At 46.5% G+C, this 20,062-nt stretch overlaps 1 protein-coding gene across 2 annotated transcripts in view; it reads left to right on the forward strand.

Annotated features, from left to right (window-relative positions):
- AGTPBP1 (ATP/GTP binding carboxypeptidase 1) overlaps positions 1 to 20,062 on the forward strand; it is a 1,069,504-nt gene that overhangs the window by 113,878 nt on the left and 935,564 nt on the right. For both annotated transcript variants that reach the window (XM_078675801.1, XM_078675802.1), the window contains exon 2: positions 5,107 to 5,177. In XM_078675801.1, coding sequence (XP_078531927.1) covers positions 5,146 to 5,177 — 32 coding nt within the window. In that variant the 5' untranslated portion in view covers positions 5,107 to 5,145. The remainder of the gene's footprint in view (positions 1 to 5,106; positions 5,178 to 20,062) is intronic.

A 20,062-nucleotide genomic window follows, 5' to 3' on the forward strand; every position in this document is an offset into this window, starting at 1 on the left:
TATGTAACATTTTCTGTAAATTGATTGGCACACTTCCATGATTTATTGTCTCCAAGTAATGTGCTATATTCCTCATCACATGAGCCCAGACACTGTCTGTTATAGAGCTGACAACGTTTCAACTCTGTTATTGATTTTCTTGATCCTTATCAAGGCGAAAGTGATGGGGACACAGACTTGAGCATAAATTTCTAGATGGATAGGTCGTAATAGAATGCAAATAATATTTGTTATTCTAGATTACTTATAGGTGTGACTATTTATTTTTCTCTGCCAAGAATATTTGCAAAAGAAACTTTAGGGATGGAGTGTTGTCCATATAATAGATTTTTTTTGGTACATGCTTTCCACCTCTTGATTTGTTAGGTCCTCCTCCTTCTTGATGAACTAAAGTCTACGTTAATATCTCTTGTTTTAGGGCCTTGTCAAACTCTGTATGGTAAACTTCTGATGCACCCAAAGATCCCTTATCAATTGGTGCAATTTGTGGGTGAACAACAAGACTTAGATGAGGAAACCCTCATCTAAGGAATCTTTACCTGTGAAGCCCTGGGAGCATTTGGAGCTGTCTTCGTCCAGACCCTCTTAATGGGAAGAAACCTCCATATCCCTTAACATCCTACTACATATTGCTTCTTCTGGAGCCATGCCCCTACTGGTATTCTTGATTGACCTGATGGCCCATCGAGCTGTCTCTACCTGTACCAGTCCCTCCGAAAAGTTTATTACCAAATACCTTCTTTAGGAACTCTTGGACCTTGTCCAGTGAACTCTTTCAAAAAAGGTCCCCTAAACAGACACACTTGAGCAACCAGGCTGGACTTGGGGAAATGGCAGGTCCCCAGTTTGGATTAGCCTTCATCAGAAGGGAGTGTCTAAACTTGGTAGAGAGAGCGTAATTGGCATTACCTAAGATATCGAAGAGATTCTCCTGGCAAGCACAGCATAATTAGCTGATCACCTTCTTGGTGCCCTTAATAAATTTGGACAGGAAGGTGGCCATCTTATGTTGATTTCAGGGACGAGCAACATCTTCCCCTCCAACGAAAAGTAGCAGCACACAGCCTTGAAGGGATGATAGGTAATAAACCATTCTGCTCAATTATATCTGATATTGCACCCTTCTACTTGGCTCCCAAAACTTTTTGCATTCAGTAGCAGATTTCAGTATACTTGAACTGCTTTCCTTGTCAGATTCATCCAAGAAATCCACGTCCTTGGTCCTCTCATCAATGCCACGGGTCTCCGTCATGGAGAGAACGTTTGTTGCAAGAGTATTGGCAGAATTTCTAAGCTGAGCATCCTTCCAGGTAGAGGAATCACAATGTCTTGAACACCATGTACAAGGCCTTTTTACGCACAATACACAAATGTTGTTCTATCTTCATCCACTGGGCGACAGGGCTATCTACATATTCATAACATAGCTAATCTATACGCACATCACAAGGATGCGTTCTGGTATAAATAATGAGCATCCCAAAAGATTAGCAGAGGAGGCACTTCAGCTGACAGAGAGGGTCCCTGCATGTTGAGGCTTCACCACGCAGTGGTCTGGCATCTCAGTGAGGGCTCCAATTCATGACCAAGACGGGCGCCTACATTCACTCCTGCCAGGTAATGGAGTTTTATGGTGCCTTCGGGGGATTCTTGGCATCACAACTACACACACTCTAGGTACACACAGAGAAGGGTTCGCATAGTAGGAATACGCCTGATTACTACTTTGTATATATGCCTGCATATATACACTGTTTTAGCACTATGGTAGAACTATATCTACTATTCACTCTTTTGGTGCTTGTAATCACTTTCATCTGCTTCTGTCTAAAGATTATCGTAGCACATGTATTCTATACAAGAATAACATTGGTTAAATAAATAGATTGAAAACGTCCCACTGTGTATTTTTTGTATATTTGTCTGAGCACACGTAATCATGAGTGACCGAGCAAAAGATTCTGATCTGTCACCACGATCCCTGAGGGGTCAGGTTGTCATGTTAAGTAGTTGCTGAAACCATTTGCTCTCTGGTAAGGTCAGTGGAGGGCTTATGGTGGCACTGTGAGCTAGCTGGTCTCCAGGCCAACATATCCTGCATGGGCGCTTGGAATCAGTCTAGGCACCTCACCCAATGTTTGCTGTCCAACAAACGCGCAGATCCTACGGATTAGTGGGAACTACACGACAAGGCCTCTAGTTATACAAAAGAAGCAAATGTTATTGGGCTGCCGAGCAGGGAAGGAAGCAGCATATTAAGCTCCCCAAAATATTCTTCTTCCATAAGCAAAATACCTGTAAGGAACAGAACAATCTCCCAAACTTGAATTGCTTATTCAGAAATGTATTGTTAATGACAGCTTTGATGATTTACGCGTACATACCACCCAACCAATATTAGTGACATTATTATTTTGTATTATGACCTTTTATATGACATCTTTTTATTGACAACCGTACCTGTATTCAACAAGTATTTTATGGGAGTGGTGCCCTCTATGTGTATGAATGTCCAACTTCTCAGTATTGAGTTTGGTTAACCTATGTATTTCATTAAGGTGTCTTGTAATCCTTGTCAGATCATTTTTTTTTTTTAAACCTTTATTGAAACTTGCAAAGTATTACATGCGCAGGCCCACAACCACAGGGGCCGGCCGCAAGCGTATCAAATGAATCAGGATGTAGAAACAAGAACACGACCGAAAAAAGCAATATCATAGATACGTCATGTGTGAGTGCGCACTGCAAAGCATAAGGATATATGAGGTTTTCGTTTTTTTTAAAGTTATGTAGAGTAGGAACGGCTGCAGGAGCAATGGCGTCACACCACATAATAAAATAAGAAGAGGTAAGGGGGGGACGTACCCCGCAGAGCAAACAGAATCAGTTGATGAACCACACAGTTGTCAAAACAATACAGTCGCCGAGGCGGACCTAGAGCAAAAACAATACGACAGCAAGCAATAAAGCAGAGCACCATTCTGAAAACTCGCCCCCCAGGAACCTAAAGGCATAGTTGAGTGTAGAAGCCTTATAAGAAAAGGAAAAAGGGAAAGAAAGACAGCCAACCCTACTAAAGAGGTAAAGAACCCTCCCAGAGACAGACGGAAAAAGAAGAAAGGGACCATAGAACAAAACAAACTAAAAGAACAAACCCCCCCCACACCCGCCACCCTACACCACTGTAATGGCTACGGCCTACCCCACTAACAGCGTGCCTGTCGCCCAGGAACTGCCCCAAAGGAGAGGGAAAGAAAAGAGAAAGCGGAGGAGGAGAAAGCAGACACACTCCCGGACTCTCATGCCCACCGCCAACAGCAACCACCCGGAGACACAATAAAACCAATATTCAGCAATTATACAAACCAGTCACGGTAGGATAAATAACAGCCACCCAATTCCCATCACAATATAGGCACAACCCCGGCATTAAGAAAAGCTATGATATCAGAACCCAGCGATAAAGTTCAGCCCTGGCCAGTACGGTCCGTCCTAAGAGTCTTTGCCACTCGAGCCGCCATTTTGATGGAAAAGGCAAAGCGTCCATAAAAGTTCTTTGCAGCATAAGAGGATCGAAAACAGGATAAAAGTACATGGCTCGAACTAGGAAAGATGTCCAAGAACAGCGAGCATCCGAAACCATCAGCAAGTAACTCGTGGCCACATGGAAGTTTGTCCATAGAAGTGATGGGTGGCAGCAGGGTCAGGCAAAAGACACTAGTGAGAAGCACGGGCTGGCTAGCCGGCAATAGGGGACCGTCGAGAATCATAAAGTCCGGGCGATGCACAGGGACCCCGACCTCTGAGATGCCATGCATCGCTGGTACCATCTCCAGCTGGAGACCAAACGAGGTGTCGTCCTCAGGGTCCAGGATACCGTCTACTTTCACCATCAGTGTCCGGAACACAGCGACTGTGTGCGAATGGAGCGCCCCAATGGCGGCCACAACGGCCCGTAATGATGGCGTGCCCTCCGTCCGCTCCATCTCCTCGCGGTAGGTGACAGAGCCGGGTTCGGACCCCGGAGGCCGGCTGCTCCGGAGTCACAGGCCACGCAAATCTGATCACAAATAATGGGCGCTCCTCGTCTTATAGAACACACCTTTGCCGTCAGGGAGGACCCAGCCTGTCGACCCCCACGGGGCAGAAAGGGCTCCGGGCGCCGGGCCTCCACCACAGCAGCCGGCGTGGCACGCTGGCGTGTCCCGGGTGTGGATCGTTCAAAGGATCGTCAGAAAAATCAACAATTCAGGCACTCTTCGGGAGACCGGGCTCAGTCCAGGTCTCACGGCCGATGTTGTTCAACTCCGACTCGGGTAGTCTAGAAATCGAGGCCCCGGCTTCAACACGATGTTAGGCCGAGAATAGAAACACGGCGTATCTTCGTCAGCCGATAAGGTAGAAATCTCGGGATTGCACCTCTGGAAGCAGTAGACCTTCATAGACAAGAAAATCAGGTGTACAGACAGGATGAAAGACAGGATAATCGAGCTGTTGGCGGAGGTCGACGGAGCCGGGAGCCTATGCGGCCATCTTGATTCGTAGCGTAGCTGCTCCCTGTCAGATCATTTTTGACGAAACCCATCCCATTCTGTTATGTGTAATTCTCTGCCATCTTGACTTTGTTGCCTTAAAGCTGTCTCAACTTCCGCCCGGCTTGAGAGTTCCTTTATCCATTGTGCCACCCACATTGATTTGCCCCTCTTCATTGACATAGCTTCCAGTCTCTTGGCAAGGAGTACCGCAAAGTTGGTAAATTACTTGACTTTTTGTTCCCCCTAGTTCTCAACCTTAAACCTCAACAAACATGTCTTGGGGCTACGAACAATCATAGTGTTCATCCAAATAAAATTATTTTGAGAGGCAGGTCATCTCAGGCAGGCTATAGGTGTCAGATATGATTGGAGCAGTATGTAATATGGTATCAGTTCGAACCTATCATTCTATGAGACCACTTTCGGATACTCAAATGTAAATTGCAACTCCCTGTACTTCAAAACTACTGATTATTTAAATCATAAACAGATTATTCAATTTAGTAATTAGTAATTTGATTTTTCAAAGATTATTTTGTTGAGAATTGATTTTGTTTTTTACATTTTACAGGCTGTATGAGATGGCTGGATAGCCAAGCAGTGGGGCAAAATGAACAAGGCAAAAGCAACAGCAGAAAAGAGGTACGTTATAGATAGATAAAAGTAACTCTTCTTTGCTGTAATTAACTAACTTCTACAGTCGACTTTGCTATAAAATATTTTTGAGCACTAGTGATGTTTTGTGAATGTTCCACACCATCTTTTTATTCACATGTGGGTTATAACAGAAGACAATGTATTTGTCTAATGATTTCATTAGGTAAATGGCAAAATAATTTGAGTATGATTGCAGTGAGTACTCTAAAATGTTTGCTGTTTGAAAGTGGTGCCTTTTTAGGTCAAGCCTTGGCAGCTCATGCGCTGCTCTGCGAGGCATGCTGCATTCAGGTATGAAATTGAAGCTCTGTCCATTTTCCGCCCATCTTTTTAATTGGCTCTTGTCACTGTCCTTTGTAAACTGTGGCTTTTCATTGGTCAATAGGCTTAGTAGTCCCTACTTAGTATCGCCTTGTCTCAGCTTGTAAATTCCCATAATGACTGGCCCTCTTACGTGCATTGTTACTCTGTAGGCTTTAATTACAGCCTCCAAGCACAATTTTCTTTAATGACTTTCTCTTGCTTGCCATTGCAGGCAGGACGTGCTCTCAACTGCTTTTATTTTTTCAACAGCACGTGCCTTTCTTTATGCGTCCCTCGCTGTTAGAAATGGGATTTCTGATTGGCTAGGGCTTGCGCTTAAGCCAGGCAGAAACCACCACTCTATTCAGGGCAAGGGAGTTACACTCCAAAGATAAGCCCTGCTCACCCCCTTGGTAGCTTGGCACGAGCAGTCAGGCTTATCCCAGAGGCCATTTATAAAGCATTTGCGCAACCTACACAGCAACAACATACTAGGCACACTACAAAAGGAACTGCACACAAGGTTATATCAAAAATAGTCTTTGTATTATCATAAAACACATTAGAATAGAAATCACACAATATACACTGTGCCAACAGGCACTGTGCAATATTTACAGGGGATTATATACACATGACATGGCCACTTCCTCAGCATCATCCTGTTACATAAATCATATTATGCACAGTATCGCATTAGGCGTGAAATATATCCTGCGCCAACCTCATAAGCCTAAACATATTAGACCATAACCTCCTAAGCATCACTCATCTTAAGAAATAATCTCACTAGCATCAACCACAGTAGAGGATAACTCAAACATTAATACACTATGCAAAACCTCATAATCATAAACCACATTTAGAGGCATAAAACAGGGTGCGTAAATCAGACTACATAAATCATATTTTCTAGAACCACATCCATCACATTAGGGCCTGGCGCCCTCCAAACCTAACAGTCCCCCTGGCCAACTGGCCATCTCAAAGGGGCTCAAAATGCCGTATGTCCAAAGTGTCAGGGTGGCTGCCAATGCAGCAGAATCCATGTGCGCAATTGCGCAGACCTAAACGTTGCAGCTGGTACTAAGTGCTGCACAGCTGTGAAAGTACGGGGCTTAAAGGCGGGCTCTCAGCGGCACAGCTCCTCAGCTGCAGCGGCCCACTACAGCGATGATTTTCGTAGTACGGCAAATGCGGGGACTCAGCGGCACAGCTCCTCAGCTGCAGCGGCCCACAATAGCGGTAGCAATGATTCTTGTAGGACGGCAAATGCGGGCACTCAGCGGCCACAGCTCTTCTGCTGCAGTGGCCCACAATAGCGATAGCGAAGATTCTCGTAGGACGGCAAATGCGGGCACTCAGCGGCCACAGCTCCCCAGCAGCATAGGCCCACAATAGCGATAACGATGACTTTGGTAACACAGGCAAATGCGGGCTCTCAGCTGCAACAGCTCCTCAGCTGCGGCGGCCCACAGTAGCAATAATAATGACTTTGGTAACACAGGCAAATGTGGGCTCTCAGCTGCAACAGCTCCTCAGCTGCAGCGGCCCACAATAGCGATAACGATGACTTTGGTAACACAGGCAAATGTGGGCTCTCAGCTGCAACAGCTCCTCAGCTGCAGCGGCCCACAATAGCGATAACGATGACTTTGGTAACACAGGCAAATGCGGGCTCTCAGCGGTACCAGCTCCTCATCTGCGGCGGCCCACAATAGCGATAATGATGACTTTAATAACACAGGCAAATGCAGGCTCTCAGCTGCTACAGCTCCTCAGCTGCGGCACCCCACAATAGCGATAACAATGATTTTCAGCCCGCGTTCCCCGCAGTAGAACCAGAGGCTCTGGAATTCTCAACAGAGGCCTCACCTGCAAGGAGAATTCCCCTCAAATAGGAATCCGGACGGCTGATGGGTGAAATCGAATGTCCCTGAGACTTCAGCAGGAGGCAAGCGCAAATCTGGCCCTTGGGTAGTTTCTTCAGCAAGATGGATAAAAGTTTCAAAGTCCTATCCCTCTAGTTGCACGGACAGAGGTTTGTCATGGCATCCAGAAGTAACATGTTCTTCCACCAGGAAAAAATTAAAATATAGCACTCACAGGGAGCAGTGAGCCATAACTCCGAAAGCAAAAGTCCTCACCAATCAAGGGGGCAATGCAGGGCCCAGGGAGGCAAGCCCTCACGGCAGTTCCTCCTGGGGCCCAGCAGCAGCATGCCCCAGCAGGATCAGAAACAGCACATCATCCTAGAAGAGCACCATGGAACTGAACAATTCCATGGGGTCACAGCCCTTTTACTTATAGGACCAAAAGACTTTGTTCTCAAAAGTCACAAGTCACTGAACCCAACCAGAACCAGTTTGGTGTGGTCCTGGAGCACTTTGTTTACAAGGCTTCAACATGCCTTTGAGGAAGAGCGGGGTCTGCCAGCAACCGCACAGTGGGAGGTGGAGCCATCATTCATCTTGCCAGGCACAGCCCTGCTCAGATCAAAGGGTCACCCCCTCCCGATACTCCAATTGCACATTTTTCTATTCAACCCACGTCTGGCTCAGCCTGCCCTGTCCCTCCAAAACCAGACATGCAATTCACATCAGGCAGGCGGACACATAGCACACAGAAATGCCAACTTCTAAAAGTGGCATTTCTCACATAGTCATAATAAATCTGCGCACACCATTGCGCAGCATTTATTTGCACAATTTCATACATACCAGTCTTGACCATACTGCTACTCTCATTTATTTTTTTAACATATTTTATCACGTTTTTTGATGTATGCCATATATCGATACAATACATACTTCTCATATTATTTCCGCCTCGTACAACAGTATTCCAATAACATAGACTTCTTGATTTCTATCTATCCCCATAACTCCCCCACCCCAATCACCCTTGGTCACAGTTCCTTAGCTTCAGTGTTTTTGAACCATTGTTACTATAACATATTTTGAATTGTGTGTACCTAGGCGTACAACTTCTCTTTAGTACACAGTGGGTCGAGGCATGGGCATCACATGTTACCATTTTACATAAAACATTCAACCATCGTTATCTATATCAGTTAATTTCAACTCTTCCAACATAGTCTCCCATTCTAGAGCTATTGGTGTCTTCCGTAGTCCTCTTATTTCTTCCCTGCGCAGTGCTGCACCCTCCGCACAACTCCAGCGTCTCATTTCCGTGCACCAGCTCGACACAGCAGGGGGTTTACTCGACTTCCAGCGCATAGTAAGGGTTCTAATAGCCAGTATTAATGCAAGGTCTATGAATCAATATTGTATCTTGTGTTTGGGCAAATGTTTGTGCAGACCCAAAATGCATTCTTCCACTGTGTCATGAATCCTGTGATGCGCTGCCACCCCGGTTATCCTTCTAATCATGTCCCAGTATCTCCTTATTGTCGGGCACGCCCTCAGCATGTATATCAAGTCCGCCCCTTCTGTCCTACACCTCGGGCATGAATGCTGTGTTTGTGGGAACATTTTATCCAACCTACGCGGGGTCAAATAAGCACAATGTACTACCATAGTTTGGATAAATTTGAATTTGGAATTTCTCGTTGCTTTTCTGGGATGCTCAATTACCGCATCCATTCCTTATCTGTCAGGTCTCTACCTATATCCGCTGTCCATTAAAATCTTTAGTGCATCCAGAGAGACCCGTGTATGGGCGCTGATACCAGTGTATATCCAGCTAATCAAATGTCTACCTCTGCCCATATAGTGTACCATCTTGTCTAGCTTGTTGCTGGTAGGTTCCCTCCTCTGTGGTGCCCAATACTTTTTTCCATATTGAATCAGTGCAGCGTGCGTTAAATACAGGTGTGCTGGGGCTCCCGTCTCGTTAACGAAGGTGTCGTGATCGAGCAGTGTCTCAATACCAAATAGGTCTGCTACCATGTTGATACCTGCTTCAGAAGAAGAGAAGTTTCCCTTGAGACAATGCTAAGTGAAGGTTACGATACCAAGCCTCACAATGTCATAAGTACATACAATAGAAACATATGGGTAGTTAAAAATTCATTTATTTTGAATAACTTAAAAACACAGGAGTACATTTCACTAGTCCAGATCCCTAGTCTTAAAACACGGTTAAAACAATACACACAATTGCGACCTGCACAATTGAGAAGAAAAGACAGAACAGGTACAACATGCAATTGTTGTATACAGTTTGTATATTCTGGCTCCGTTGTGATAACACCAATATTGTATTGCTATGACATCAGCATATCAACTCTGGTGTTGGAGACTTGAATTATACCACTCTGTGCGTCGACGCGTTTCGGTGGGTTCTGCTTATAGTTACCACCTTTATCAAGACCAATGGTAAGCTGTCACAGTCAGGGGGTATATGTAATTGCCCTGTAATGAATTATATACAGACAATTAACTTCAACACTATGCACAAGCATTTGTTACTTTTCAATACATCCTGAAATGTATGCTATCCAAGGTGACCAAAGACTCATTTATAAATGTTTGAGCATCAATCCTGTCATACAGAATACACATGAGAAACCTATCTGTCTTATCTATTTCTTTTGTTATTAATATCAAGTCAATGAGCTATAATTAAAAAGATGTCCATATCAATTACTTGTTTCAACCCAGTTGCTCCCCCTTGGAGATCAGGATCTGGTTACTGTCGCCCTGCTTAAGTCTGTCCCATGCAGTTTTCCATTCAAATTTGCAACTAGATGGAATTTTACTTGAGTGGAACTAATACCTCAATTGTACAACGAGACCCCTAGGTACAATGTTGGCGGTTATTCTCTTGTGGAGGTACCTCGTGTTTAAATATAACGAATGGGAAGATAGTAATATGTGGGACTGGGGAAGAACGGCTACCATGCCTAACTAGTTTCTAATTTCAATGGAACACTCAAGACTCCTAAAGGTACACCAGTTCTGCGGGATTAAGGGTTCTGCTTCAGACCAGGGTGCTAACTTGCGATTGGTGAGTTTGCCACTTGCTAATGGGATACCTAACCGCGGAATGTTGCCTGCGTATGCAGGGGTTGCATTCGTATAACGCAGTGCTGCTTTCCAACACTTAAGCGCAGTGCCTAACAAGGGGGGTAGGTCTCTCGGGGGTCGATGTCCTGGCAATAACAAAGCATGTAGTGTTCCTTTATCAATGTCTGTGTCAGTGTACCCTATTTCCTGCAGGTTACGTCCAGCCGTCCAGTATGATAACCATTGTAATTGGCAGGCGTAGTAATAGGCGCGGAAGTCTGGAACTCCCAGTCCCCCCATACGAGTACTCACTTGCAGTTTCTTCAAGCTTATAAGTCTTCTACCCTTACCCCATATAAGATCTATTATCAGAGTATTCAGTATTTTGAAGGTGGACTGCGGCACTATTAATGGCAAATTTGTAAAATAATACAATAATCGCGGCAGAACAACCATTGGCAGTGCAGTCCAAAAGGTGACACTCGACCGTAAGGCTCTAATTGCCCTGTTGAGGTTGCCATGTAGCATATCTACATGTGTCCTGTATATCTGGATGCCCAGATACTTAAACGTGGTCGGTGCTATTTGATGTTTGGTATATCCATATCATTTGCATGTTCCGTGAAGAAAAATGCATGTGACTTTGTAGTGTTTAAGGCCAGACCCGACAATCCTTCAAATTGTTTGTACAAATCAAACATTGGGGCTAGGGGCAGATGGAGATCTTGTATGTGCACAATAATATCGTCAGCGTAGGCTGAGAAGAGATGTGTCGTGTTCCCTATCGTTATTCCCCATCCCAGGAAGTTCTGTCTAATTTTTATTGATAAGGGTTCCAGTGGCAAAATGAAGATGAAGCGACAATGGACAACCCTGTCTGGTCCCTTTATGTATCGTATATTCTTCCAATATGGGTCCACCCGTTCTGGCTCGCGCTGTAGGGGCCTTGTATAGTAGACGCAGCCATGCTATGTACCCTTCCGGTATCCCAAATTTCAGTAATGCCTGAAACATGTATTCCCAATTTATTGAGTCAAACGCTTGTCTGAAATCTAATGAGATACAGCCCGCATGCGGGAACGGTTTTGGTGCTTCTGTCATCAAATAATGTAATTTCCTAATATTCAGTGATGTGCTCCGCGCAGACAGGATCCTGGTTTGGTCTATGTGGACCAATTTTTACAGATATGGTAATAACCTGTTGGCCAGCACTTTACTCAGTATTTTGTATTCAGTGGGCAATAACGATAGCGGGCGATAGTTAGCCATGTCCACGTGGTCTCTCCCGTGCTTTGGTAGCGATATTACAAGTGCCTGCGCTGTGGTGAGAGGTAAGGAACCTTCCTCCCAAACCGCTTTAAACAGTTCCATCAGTTGGGGTACTAGGGTCTCTGCATATGTGGCGTAGAATTCGATGGGAAGCCCATCCATTCCAGGGGTCTTATTACGTGGGAGACCCTTCATAGCGACTTTGATCTCTTGTGGCGTGATGGGCCCTGCTAGGTCTTTTTGTGCCGAGGTCGGGAGCACTGGAAATGTTAAAGAGGATAGGAAAGCCTCTATTTTCTCACTGGTAGGGGTTTCTGTCGCACCATATAATGTGGCGTAATACTTCCTGATGGCATCATTGATATCTCCCTGACTAGAAACCCTTGTTCCATCCTCTGTGCTAATTTCGCTTATCACTACTGTATAAGGGGTATCCCGGATCAGTCTAGCTAGCAAAGTTCCTGCTTTATCTGCTTCTGCGTGTGCACGTCGGGTATATGCCTGATAGTCTATGACTCTAAGTGATTCCAAGAGTTCGGCGTGTTTAATTCGCGCCTCTTGTAACGGGCCCTTTTGTTCTTAGTCAGTCGCTGCCTCTTGCTCTAATCTGCCCATTCTTTCCTCTACCTCTACCAAGGATCTATGGAGTTCCTGTCTTACGCCCACTGTCACACTGATCGCCTTACCCCTTATGACTGCATTAAAGGCATCTCACTTCTCCGGCCTACTCGTTGCCGTATTACTATTTTCTGCAGAGTAACAGTCTATAGTGTGTGTGAGATAATTTCGGAATACTGGGTCTTCCAACAGCTGTGGCCACAACCGCCACGTAGGGACCGGGGTGGGTATTTTGCCCCATGTAATAACTATCTCCTGTGGGTTGTGATCCGAGAAAGTCTTGGGCAGGTATGTGGAGTGAGGCACTTGCATGGCTATTCTGTTAGAGCAAAATATTCTGTCAATCCTAGTGTGTAGGTCATGTACTGCGGAGTAGAAGGAATATTCCCTTTGCCCAGGATGTCGCATCCTCCACACGTCACATAGCTCCCACCCTTCGGCCCGACTAACCAATGCTTCGGTCTGTTTAAAGACCCCAGCTTAGCGTAATGGCGGGTGTGACCAATCCAAGGGCACATCCATTACTGTGTTACAGTCACCCTCCACTATCCATGGGCAAGTGTCCCATCCCGCCAATGCCCCGCTCACTGTGTCCCAGTACTTATCTTGGGCAAAGTTAGGGGCGTATACTGTACCCAGCACCACTAGTTGTCCGTCTAGTGCACCTTTCACAAACACATATCTACCCAATTTGTCAATCCTCTGTTCATGCGCCACAAACGGCACACCATGCCGTACCCAGAACGTGGTTCCCCTTGCATAGTTAGAGTAAGAAGTTGAGAACATTTGGCCCCGCCATTTCTTTCTAAGTTTCACCACCTCACTTTCCACCATATGAGACTCTTGTAGGTATATTATCTGTGCTTTGCGGCGTTGTAGGTGCGTATGGATCCTATGTCGTTTGTGTGTTGTGCCCATACCTCGTATGTTCCATGTTATGATGGTGTATTTACCCAGCGAATGCATTGTACCAGGCATTGTATCCAATTGGATGGTATCATGGTTCCCAAGAAATCCAATATATCTACACATTCATGAACGCTGCAACTGTCCCACCCCCCAACATTCTCAATACTCGGTCTGGTCTTCAAACTATACCAGACCATAAAACAGACCTGAACTAATAAGAACATAATGGACATGAAGAGAGCCTTCGCCATATGGGGGGCTGCGCCTGCGCTCTGCATGCGGTGTTATGCTACTTCAATCTACTACTCTTAAGCTTCTACGGTACCAGGGCCCTAATAATGACTTGCCTTTTGCAATAAATCTGACAGTATCATAAGGGAGGCAAACATGGTTACATCTTACAGTTACACAAGAAAAATCAGTACTTGCACGAGTTCATCAACCAAACAGGTCTGTGATCAGCTGTGGGGTGGCTGAAGGGAACAGAGCCACACTGCCTTTGGAGTTCGATCCATGCGTCACCTCGTCTTCTGAGGAGGACTTAGTGTCTGTTCGTGGGGCATTCGTGAAAGTAGCCGAAGTGATGATCTCTTGCGTCTTGTTCTGTCGTATCTGTTGCGAGCTGACATATGCACGTGCCGTGGTCTGTCACGATCTTCCGCCTCTGCGACCTGACAATGTGCCTGCGAGGGATCGGTTCCAATCTTCAATTTGTGTGGGGATCTCCGCAGCGTTGGTTAGTTCCATTACTTCTAGCCAGTCCTCAACGTCCCCAGGACTTTAAAAAAAGTAAGCTTCTGGTCGTGCATTATTTTCAATCTTGCCGGGAAGAGTAGTGCGTACTTTAAATTCAGGTCCCTGAGCCGCCATTTTACCGCCATAAAGGAAGACCGTTGTCTCTGAACAAACATTGTGTAATCTGTATATAAGGAGATTCTCGGGTTTTCAAAGTTTATCGGCGCAGCTTCCCTGGCCTTTTGCAGTAGACTGTCCCGATCTCGGAAGTTCAGCAGTTTGACTATGAGGGGCCGCAGTGGGGCACACGGTTTCAGTCTCCCCGTGGGTATTCTATGTGCGCGCTCTATGCAATATTGTGTGCAGAGTCCCTCCGTCGTGATGTGATCCCTGAACCACTGTTCCATATATCCAGATGCATCGGATCCTTCACTCGTCTCTGGCATTCCAATCACTCGGATGTTGTTCCGTCTTGCTCTCCCTTCTGCATCCTCCACATGTTCAAGTAAGGTGGCAACCTGTGTCTGCAGCTGCTTCACATTAGTTTGTCTGTTTTTGTCTTGGCATCAGCTCGGCTAGCGTCGCCGCATGTTCTTTCATCTTATCCGCTGTCTTTGCGTGGTCCGCTCTAAGCAAGTTCAGGCCAGTGGTCAGGGTCCCTATCTGGAGCTCAATTGCTTTTCTAGAGTCCCGCTCTTCCTGTAATATAAGGTCCACTTTATCCTCTAGAGCAGTTACCGTAGTGGGAGGGATACAACCAGATGCTGGCGTGCTGTCCACGCTGTTAGTTACGTCTTGGACAGAGTCTGTGCAGCTGTGATCCTGTTGTTTTGCCTTGTTCCGCCCCATTTCTCCGAGTTATTATGATGTACATTAGCGACGGCCGTATGCTTCAGGGCAGATGATCTGTACTGTACCCCGCCGTGACACTGCAGGTACTCCAACCTCTTCCTCAGTCTGACAGGTACACTCCACATGCAACCTACAGCACAATAGTGTGACTGTGCACCGGGCGAGTGAATCGCACTCCAGCGGTTAGGGGTTTGCACGTGGAAAAGCACGTTATTCACACTTCCTTGCCTATCCTGCTCAATGTCTCTCTTCCCCTTAGCGTCAGTGTCCTCCAATATAGCCTCTGTATCAACCCCAGTTCTGGCTGCGGGGGCTCAGCCTCACACAGTGGACTCCCGGATCGTATAACCGCAGGCAATTCTCACAGTTGTATGTACTATAGCAGGCATCTCGCTGTCTTACACAGCCTACCTCTCACCACCTTTGCTCCATCTCCTCGCTTGCTTCCGTGCAGCGGGGTACTCTGTCAGCGGTGTTGGGGGTCACAGGTTGTCCACATCAACAGCCCTACGGCAATAATCCTGGCAATGTCAGGCACAGATTCACGCAGCAGCGTACCAATGCTTACACAGCATGGTCACAGCAGCAGGCGGCACAAAGCTGTTGGAGTTAGCAATCGGGTCACTTGTCAAATGGGTTACTTGTCAAATGGGCTGATCAGAGCTCTCCCCTGCTCTCACATTTCCAGATTCTCCTTACTCAGCGGCGCTCGTGTAGGCCCCGCAGCCGCTACCGCTCGCCGCCCCTAGCCGTATCCAGTTCGCACCGTCGCTGCCTGTGCGCGTCTCCTTCCTGCCGGCTTCCGCCAGGGGAGGGGGCAGGCCGCCTGAAATTCAGGCGGTATGTTTCCAGCAATTCCAACGGGAGATCGCCTGATGTTGTTCTCCGCCTCCCACACCTAGGCGGCCCAGCGGCAAGTGGCGCGATTGCAAATGGCTGCCGCGGTCGCGAGTCTGCCCGCTAGGCCCGCATTCCAAATCCTGCAATCCTATTTGCCCCTTGCGCAGCAACACTCCAGGGGGTCCTATAATCCGCCTCCTCCTCCCGATGTCAGCGCTCATTAAAAGGGGCCGCCGTTGTTCCATATCAGCCCTTTCCTATCGCCGTCCTCTGCCAGGGAAAGTAGGCCGCTGTGCTCCCCCGGGCTCGCGTGATGGCGCTCCCTGTTCCGTGAGCCCACCCCCGTCCTGGTGTGTCGTCCGCAGCTCTCGAAGCAACGCTCACCTCATTCACGCGACCCTGTCTCAGGATTTCAATTTCGCCTCCTCAGTGCGTGCCAATTCAAGCCCGGATCCCTGTGCTGCAGAGTTACAGGTTTTCTGCACGTTAGGCCTGTGGTGTCTCTGCGCCCTCGGCCACGCAGGATGACTTCTGGGGCGATATCATGCTGGCTATTCACAATTTCCTCCTCAGAAGCGGTACCGAGTGTCCGTGCCTTCCCCAGCTGCATTTTTCCACAGTCGTAGCTGCCGGTCTGTAGTGTGTGGCATATAATTTCCAGGATTTTGCGGCCCGGGTCCGGAGCTCGTCTAGAAGACGACCGCCATGCTTGGCTGCTAGCCACGCCCCCCACTGCTACACTCACAACACGAATTACTTCTGACACACACTGAGCTGGGAGTCCCCCATGCATTCCTAAGGGAGGGCAGGCCACTCTCAATCCCACTAAATGTAATACAGAGCGCACGCACTTTACACTGGACCACAGGGCTAAAGTGCCCAGCGGCCTAAAACCACTAACACTAATCAGAGAAAAAGGCTGGAAGAAATACAAAAAGTTTAGGGGTGAACCTGCAAAAAGGGCCAAGTCCAACACTCACCATATTAATGTTTTTTTTTTTTTAAAGTGTCGCAATGTCGCAATTTAACTTTGAATATTTGTGAAAGCGTGGCATGGGGCGGTTTTACAAAAAAAATTTGACAACTTAACAAACAAATGCTTTTTATTGTAAAAGCACCCCATACAGCGCTTTCACTTTAAATGCAGACACGCACCTTTATTTAGACGAGTCAAGTCTAAAGAAAGGGCCGTGACCATCATTAAATTGAAAGCGTGACATGGGGGGCTTTTACAAAAAAAACATTTGTTTGTTAACTTAACAAACAATTTTTTTTTTTGTGTAAATGCACCCCATACATCGCTTTCACTTTAGTGGCGGCCTCAATAGGTCTTGCATTTGTGAGAGATTAAGCTATTGGCATTGTAAATGACAATGCCTTTTATTTAGGTTTTAAAAACCAACACATAAATAAAAGGCTTTGTCATTTACAATGCCAATAGCTTAAACTCTCACAAATGCAAGACCTATTGCATTGCAAATACTTGTTTTATTCTATTATACTGGGAGGACCTGCGGGCTGCTATCCGATAGTGAGAGAGGGTTACACTGGAAATGAAGTCTGAGGACATTTATGTGTTTCATGCTTGCTTCTGAGCTCCGTTGCATTGCTAAATAGATTTGGTTTGATTTACTGTCTGGCTTTTGTTATTGGCACATTCTGACCAGGCCTATTCTTGTCCTGGCTGTTGTTTTTTTTTTTTTTCTTTCTAGATATATTTGTTACTAAGTGAGTGCCATTGCACGGGTAGCAGGCATTGGTCCTACGAACAAACTAGTAGTGAGTTGCGATTAAAGCGGCCAAATCTGCACAAGAACCTTAAAGGTTGGTTATCGACAGGTGGTTGTTACTAGATAGGCAAACCAGTATCTGGAGCATAGTGGGGAAAATTTATTTTTCTACATGCCATAGTAACTTGAGAACAACAGTTAACTCCCCCCCCCCCCCCCCCCCCCCCCTTCTACAAGAAGTGAGTATAGCCCTGTGGCCGATTAAGTATGGAATGGATCCAATAGTACGATCTCTGAATTATAATGGACCGTAGAGGAGATGCCGAGGATCGGTGTGGGATAGTAAGGGTTGGTCAGAATCAGGAATATATATATTAAGTTTGTCCAGAATCGTCTCTGGCTAGGTCAGTGAAATCTTGGAGGATTGTGCCGTAGTAGGTCGCTAGGGTTTTTTTTCGTGAGCCCCGTTTCTCCTCTCTATGAAGTATTGTGCTCTTAGCCTGTGCCCATTGCTGCACTTCAGCACAGCGGGGTTGATGGGGGCACCACCAATTTCCATCTAATGGCTATTGCTTGTTTAGCCATGAACAGAGCAAGGTCTGTGAAACAGGTTGTCGCTTTGTTCTGTTTGGGACAGAGGTATAGGCCAATTATCCAGTGGTGTGCTGTTGCAAGTCTTTCCTGACCCGTAAGATGTCTTTACAGACTGTGTTCTCGTAGGGTTGTAGCGATCCGCAAGCCCAAAACATGTGGAATAAGTCAGCACAGTCTGACCCACATCAGCAGGGTCTGAACCACAGCCGGTCAGGTGTCCATTGCCGATGTTTGTATGAGGTGGCCACATCGGGAGCGGGGTCTTAAGTAAGCCCTATGCAGGATATAAAGCTGCATACATTTAGAGAGGTCTTTTCTGGACATCCTGGTGGGGGTACAACAGGGCCTTAAGGAAGTCCGAGTTCTGGAATGCCTGTTCAAGGTAATGTTCCATTTGACCCTTAAAAGTGTGGTAACACTGTCAGAATGTTGCAAAGGCACAGTTTAGCCAAGTTACTAGTCATTTGCAATGCCCCATGGAGTGTAATTCATGTAGTGGTGGGTTTCTTTCAGGCCTCTGACGCCTACTTATTATAGTAGCATCCCTTTACTGGTCCCATATGTCAGGAAGATACCACCGTTCAGGCTGTGGAAAAGTAAATTTTGCTATGTTCTGTGTCCCTACGTGTCATCCATCATATGTTATCTGTGCATGATTAATATGCATATGTTATTCCCCATGTTCGATTAAAGACGCAATTATAGTTGTGTCCACCTTTAGTATGTCAGTTTCCAGTTCTCGTGAATACTACGAATATCAGGCCTATGTAAAGCTACGTTGCCACGTTTCTCAGTGTGCACGTTATTCCATTGTAAAATCTCCGTTTCTAGGCCTCAAAAGGGCCTGGACACCAGATTCAGCTCCTGTCCCCTGAAGCCTCGCTGAGGAGCGATACAGCCCCCACCTGTATCCTCGACCCTTCACTTACTTCCTGCCTTACAGTGCCCGGTTCAGCCTGGCTCTGCTTCTGAGTCTGCCAAGAGTATGTTATCAGTACAGCCCTCCTTCTCTGCATTCCTAAAGCTACTGAATCGCATCAATAGTTTCCGTCATTGTCTAGCCTCTACGTCTCCATGTAAGAGAAATACTGCATTTAATGATCATTTAATATTCTTCATCACGCACTACATGTAGAATAATGCATGCTCCAGTCTTAGAGTCTGTTCGCCTTTACCCCGATAACATTTGGATTCTATCAACATGTTCTCTAAACATCAGATACTAGATACTGCTTAGGTACATGTCGCCCTGACTCTCCAGACTTCAGTCTCTGCTCCTAGCACAGAGCTCATAGCCCCCAGCTTCTCCTAGTAACAAGTCATTGCCAGTTTGCGCGCACCATCAGGTTAGAGGTCCCGGCTCCTTAGGTAGCCCCCTCCATGGTTTCCACCCCATTCATGACATATTCTGTTACGTTTGCATCACATGTCTATGTATACGCCCTGTTACACCTCTTTTCACCCTTATCTTTCGCGACTGCTACGCGTCACGCCTATTGCTCTTCCCACTGCTACGCCTATTGCGATGTAATGCTATGTGTTTGCGTTATGTATATATGCTCATGTACTGTTATTAAAAAGTTATCCTTCCTAGCCTTCTTGTCCAGATCCTGGCAGCGCTGCCAGGGCTTGCCATCCTATTCCTGTGCAGGTTGTCCTGTCCCTGTCTTTATGCTGTATTAAACCTGCAAAAACTCCTACTACCTCGAATCTTGACTCTTATTTATTGAGCTATCTGTTATTCATTTATGCATTCAAAAAGAGAGGTATTATTTATTTATTTACCACATAATGGCGCCCGAACAGGGACTTGCCCTTTCCCCACGCGTCGGTGAAGCCACGCCGACCCCCTGACCCTCTGCAGTCGTGACGGAACTCTTCTGCGCACCGGCAGATATTTCTGCTTCAAGTATCCCTCAGGCCCACGGAGGAGACGGAGGAGGCGGTCCAGCATCCAGACGAGACGGTGGAGGAACGCGGCGAGTCCCGACCAGAGCCCAAGCCGAGAGTCCAAGGTCCGAGGTATCCGGAGGCCCACCCGTAACAGAAG

Source organism: Lissotriton helveticus, chromosome 2_1 (assembly GCF_964261635.1).
Source record: "Lissotriton helveticus chromosome 2_1, aLisHel1.1, whole genome shotgun sequence".
Taxonomy (NCBI): Eukaryota; Metazoa; Chordata; class Amphibia; order Caudata; family Salamandridae; genus Lissotriton; species Lissotriton helveticus.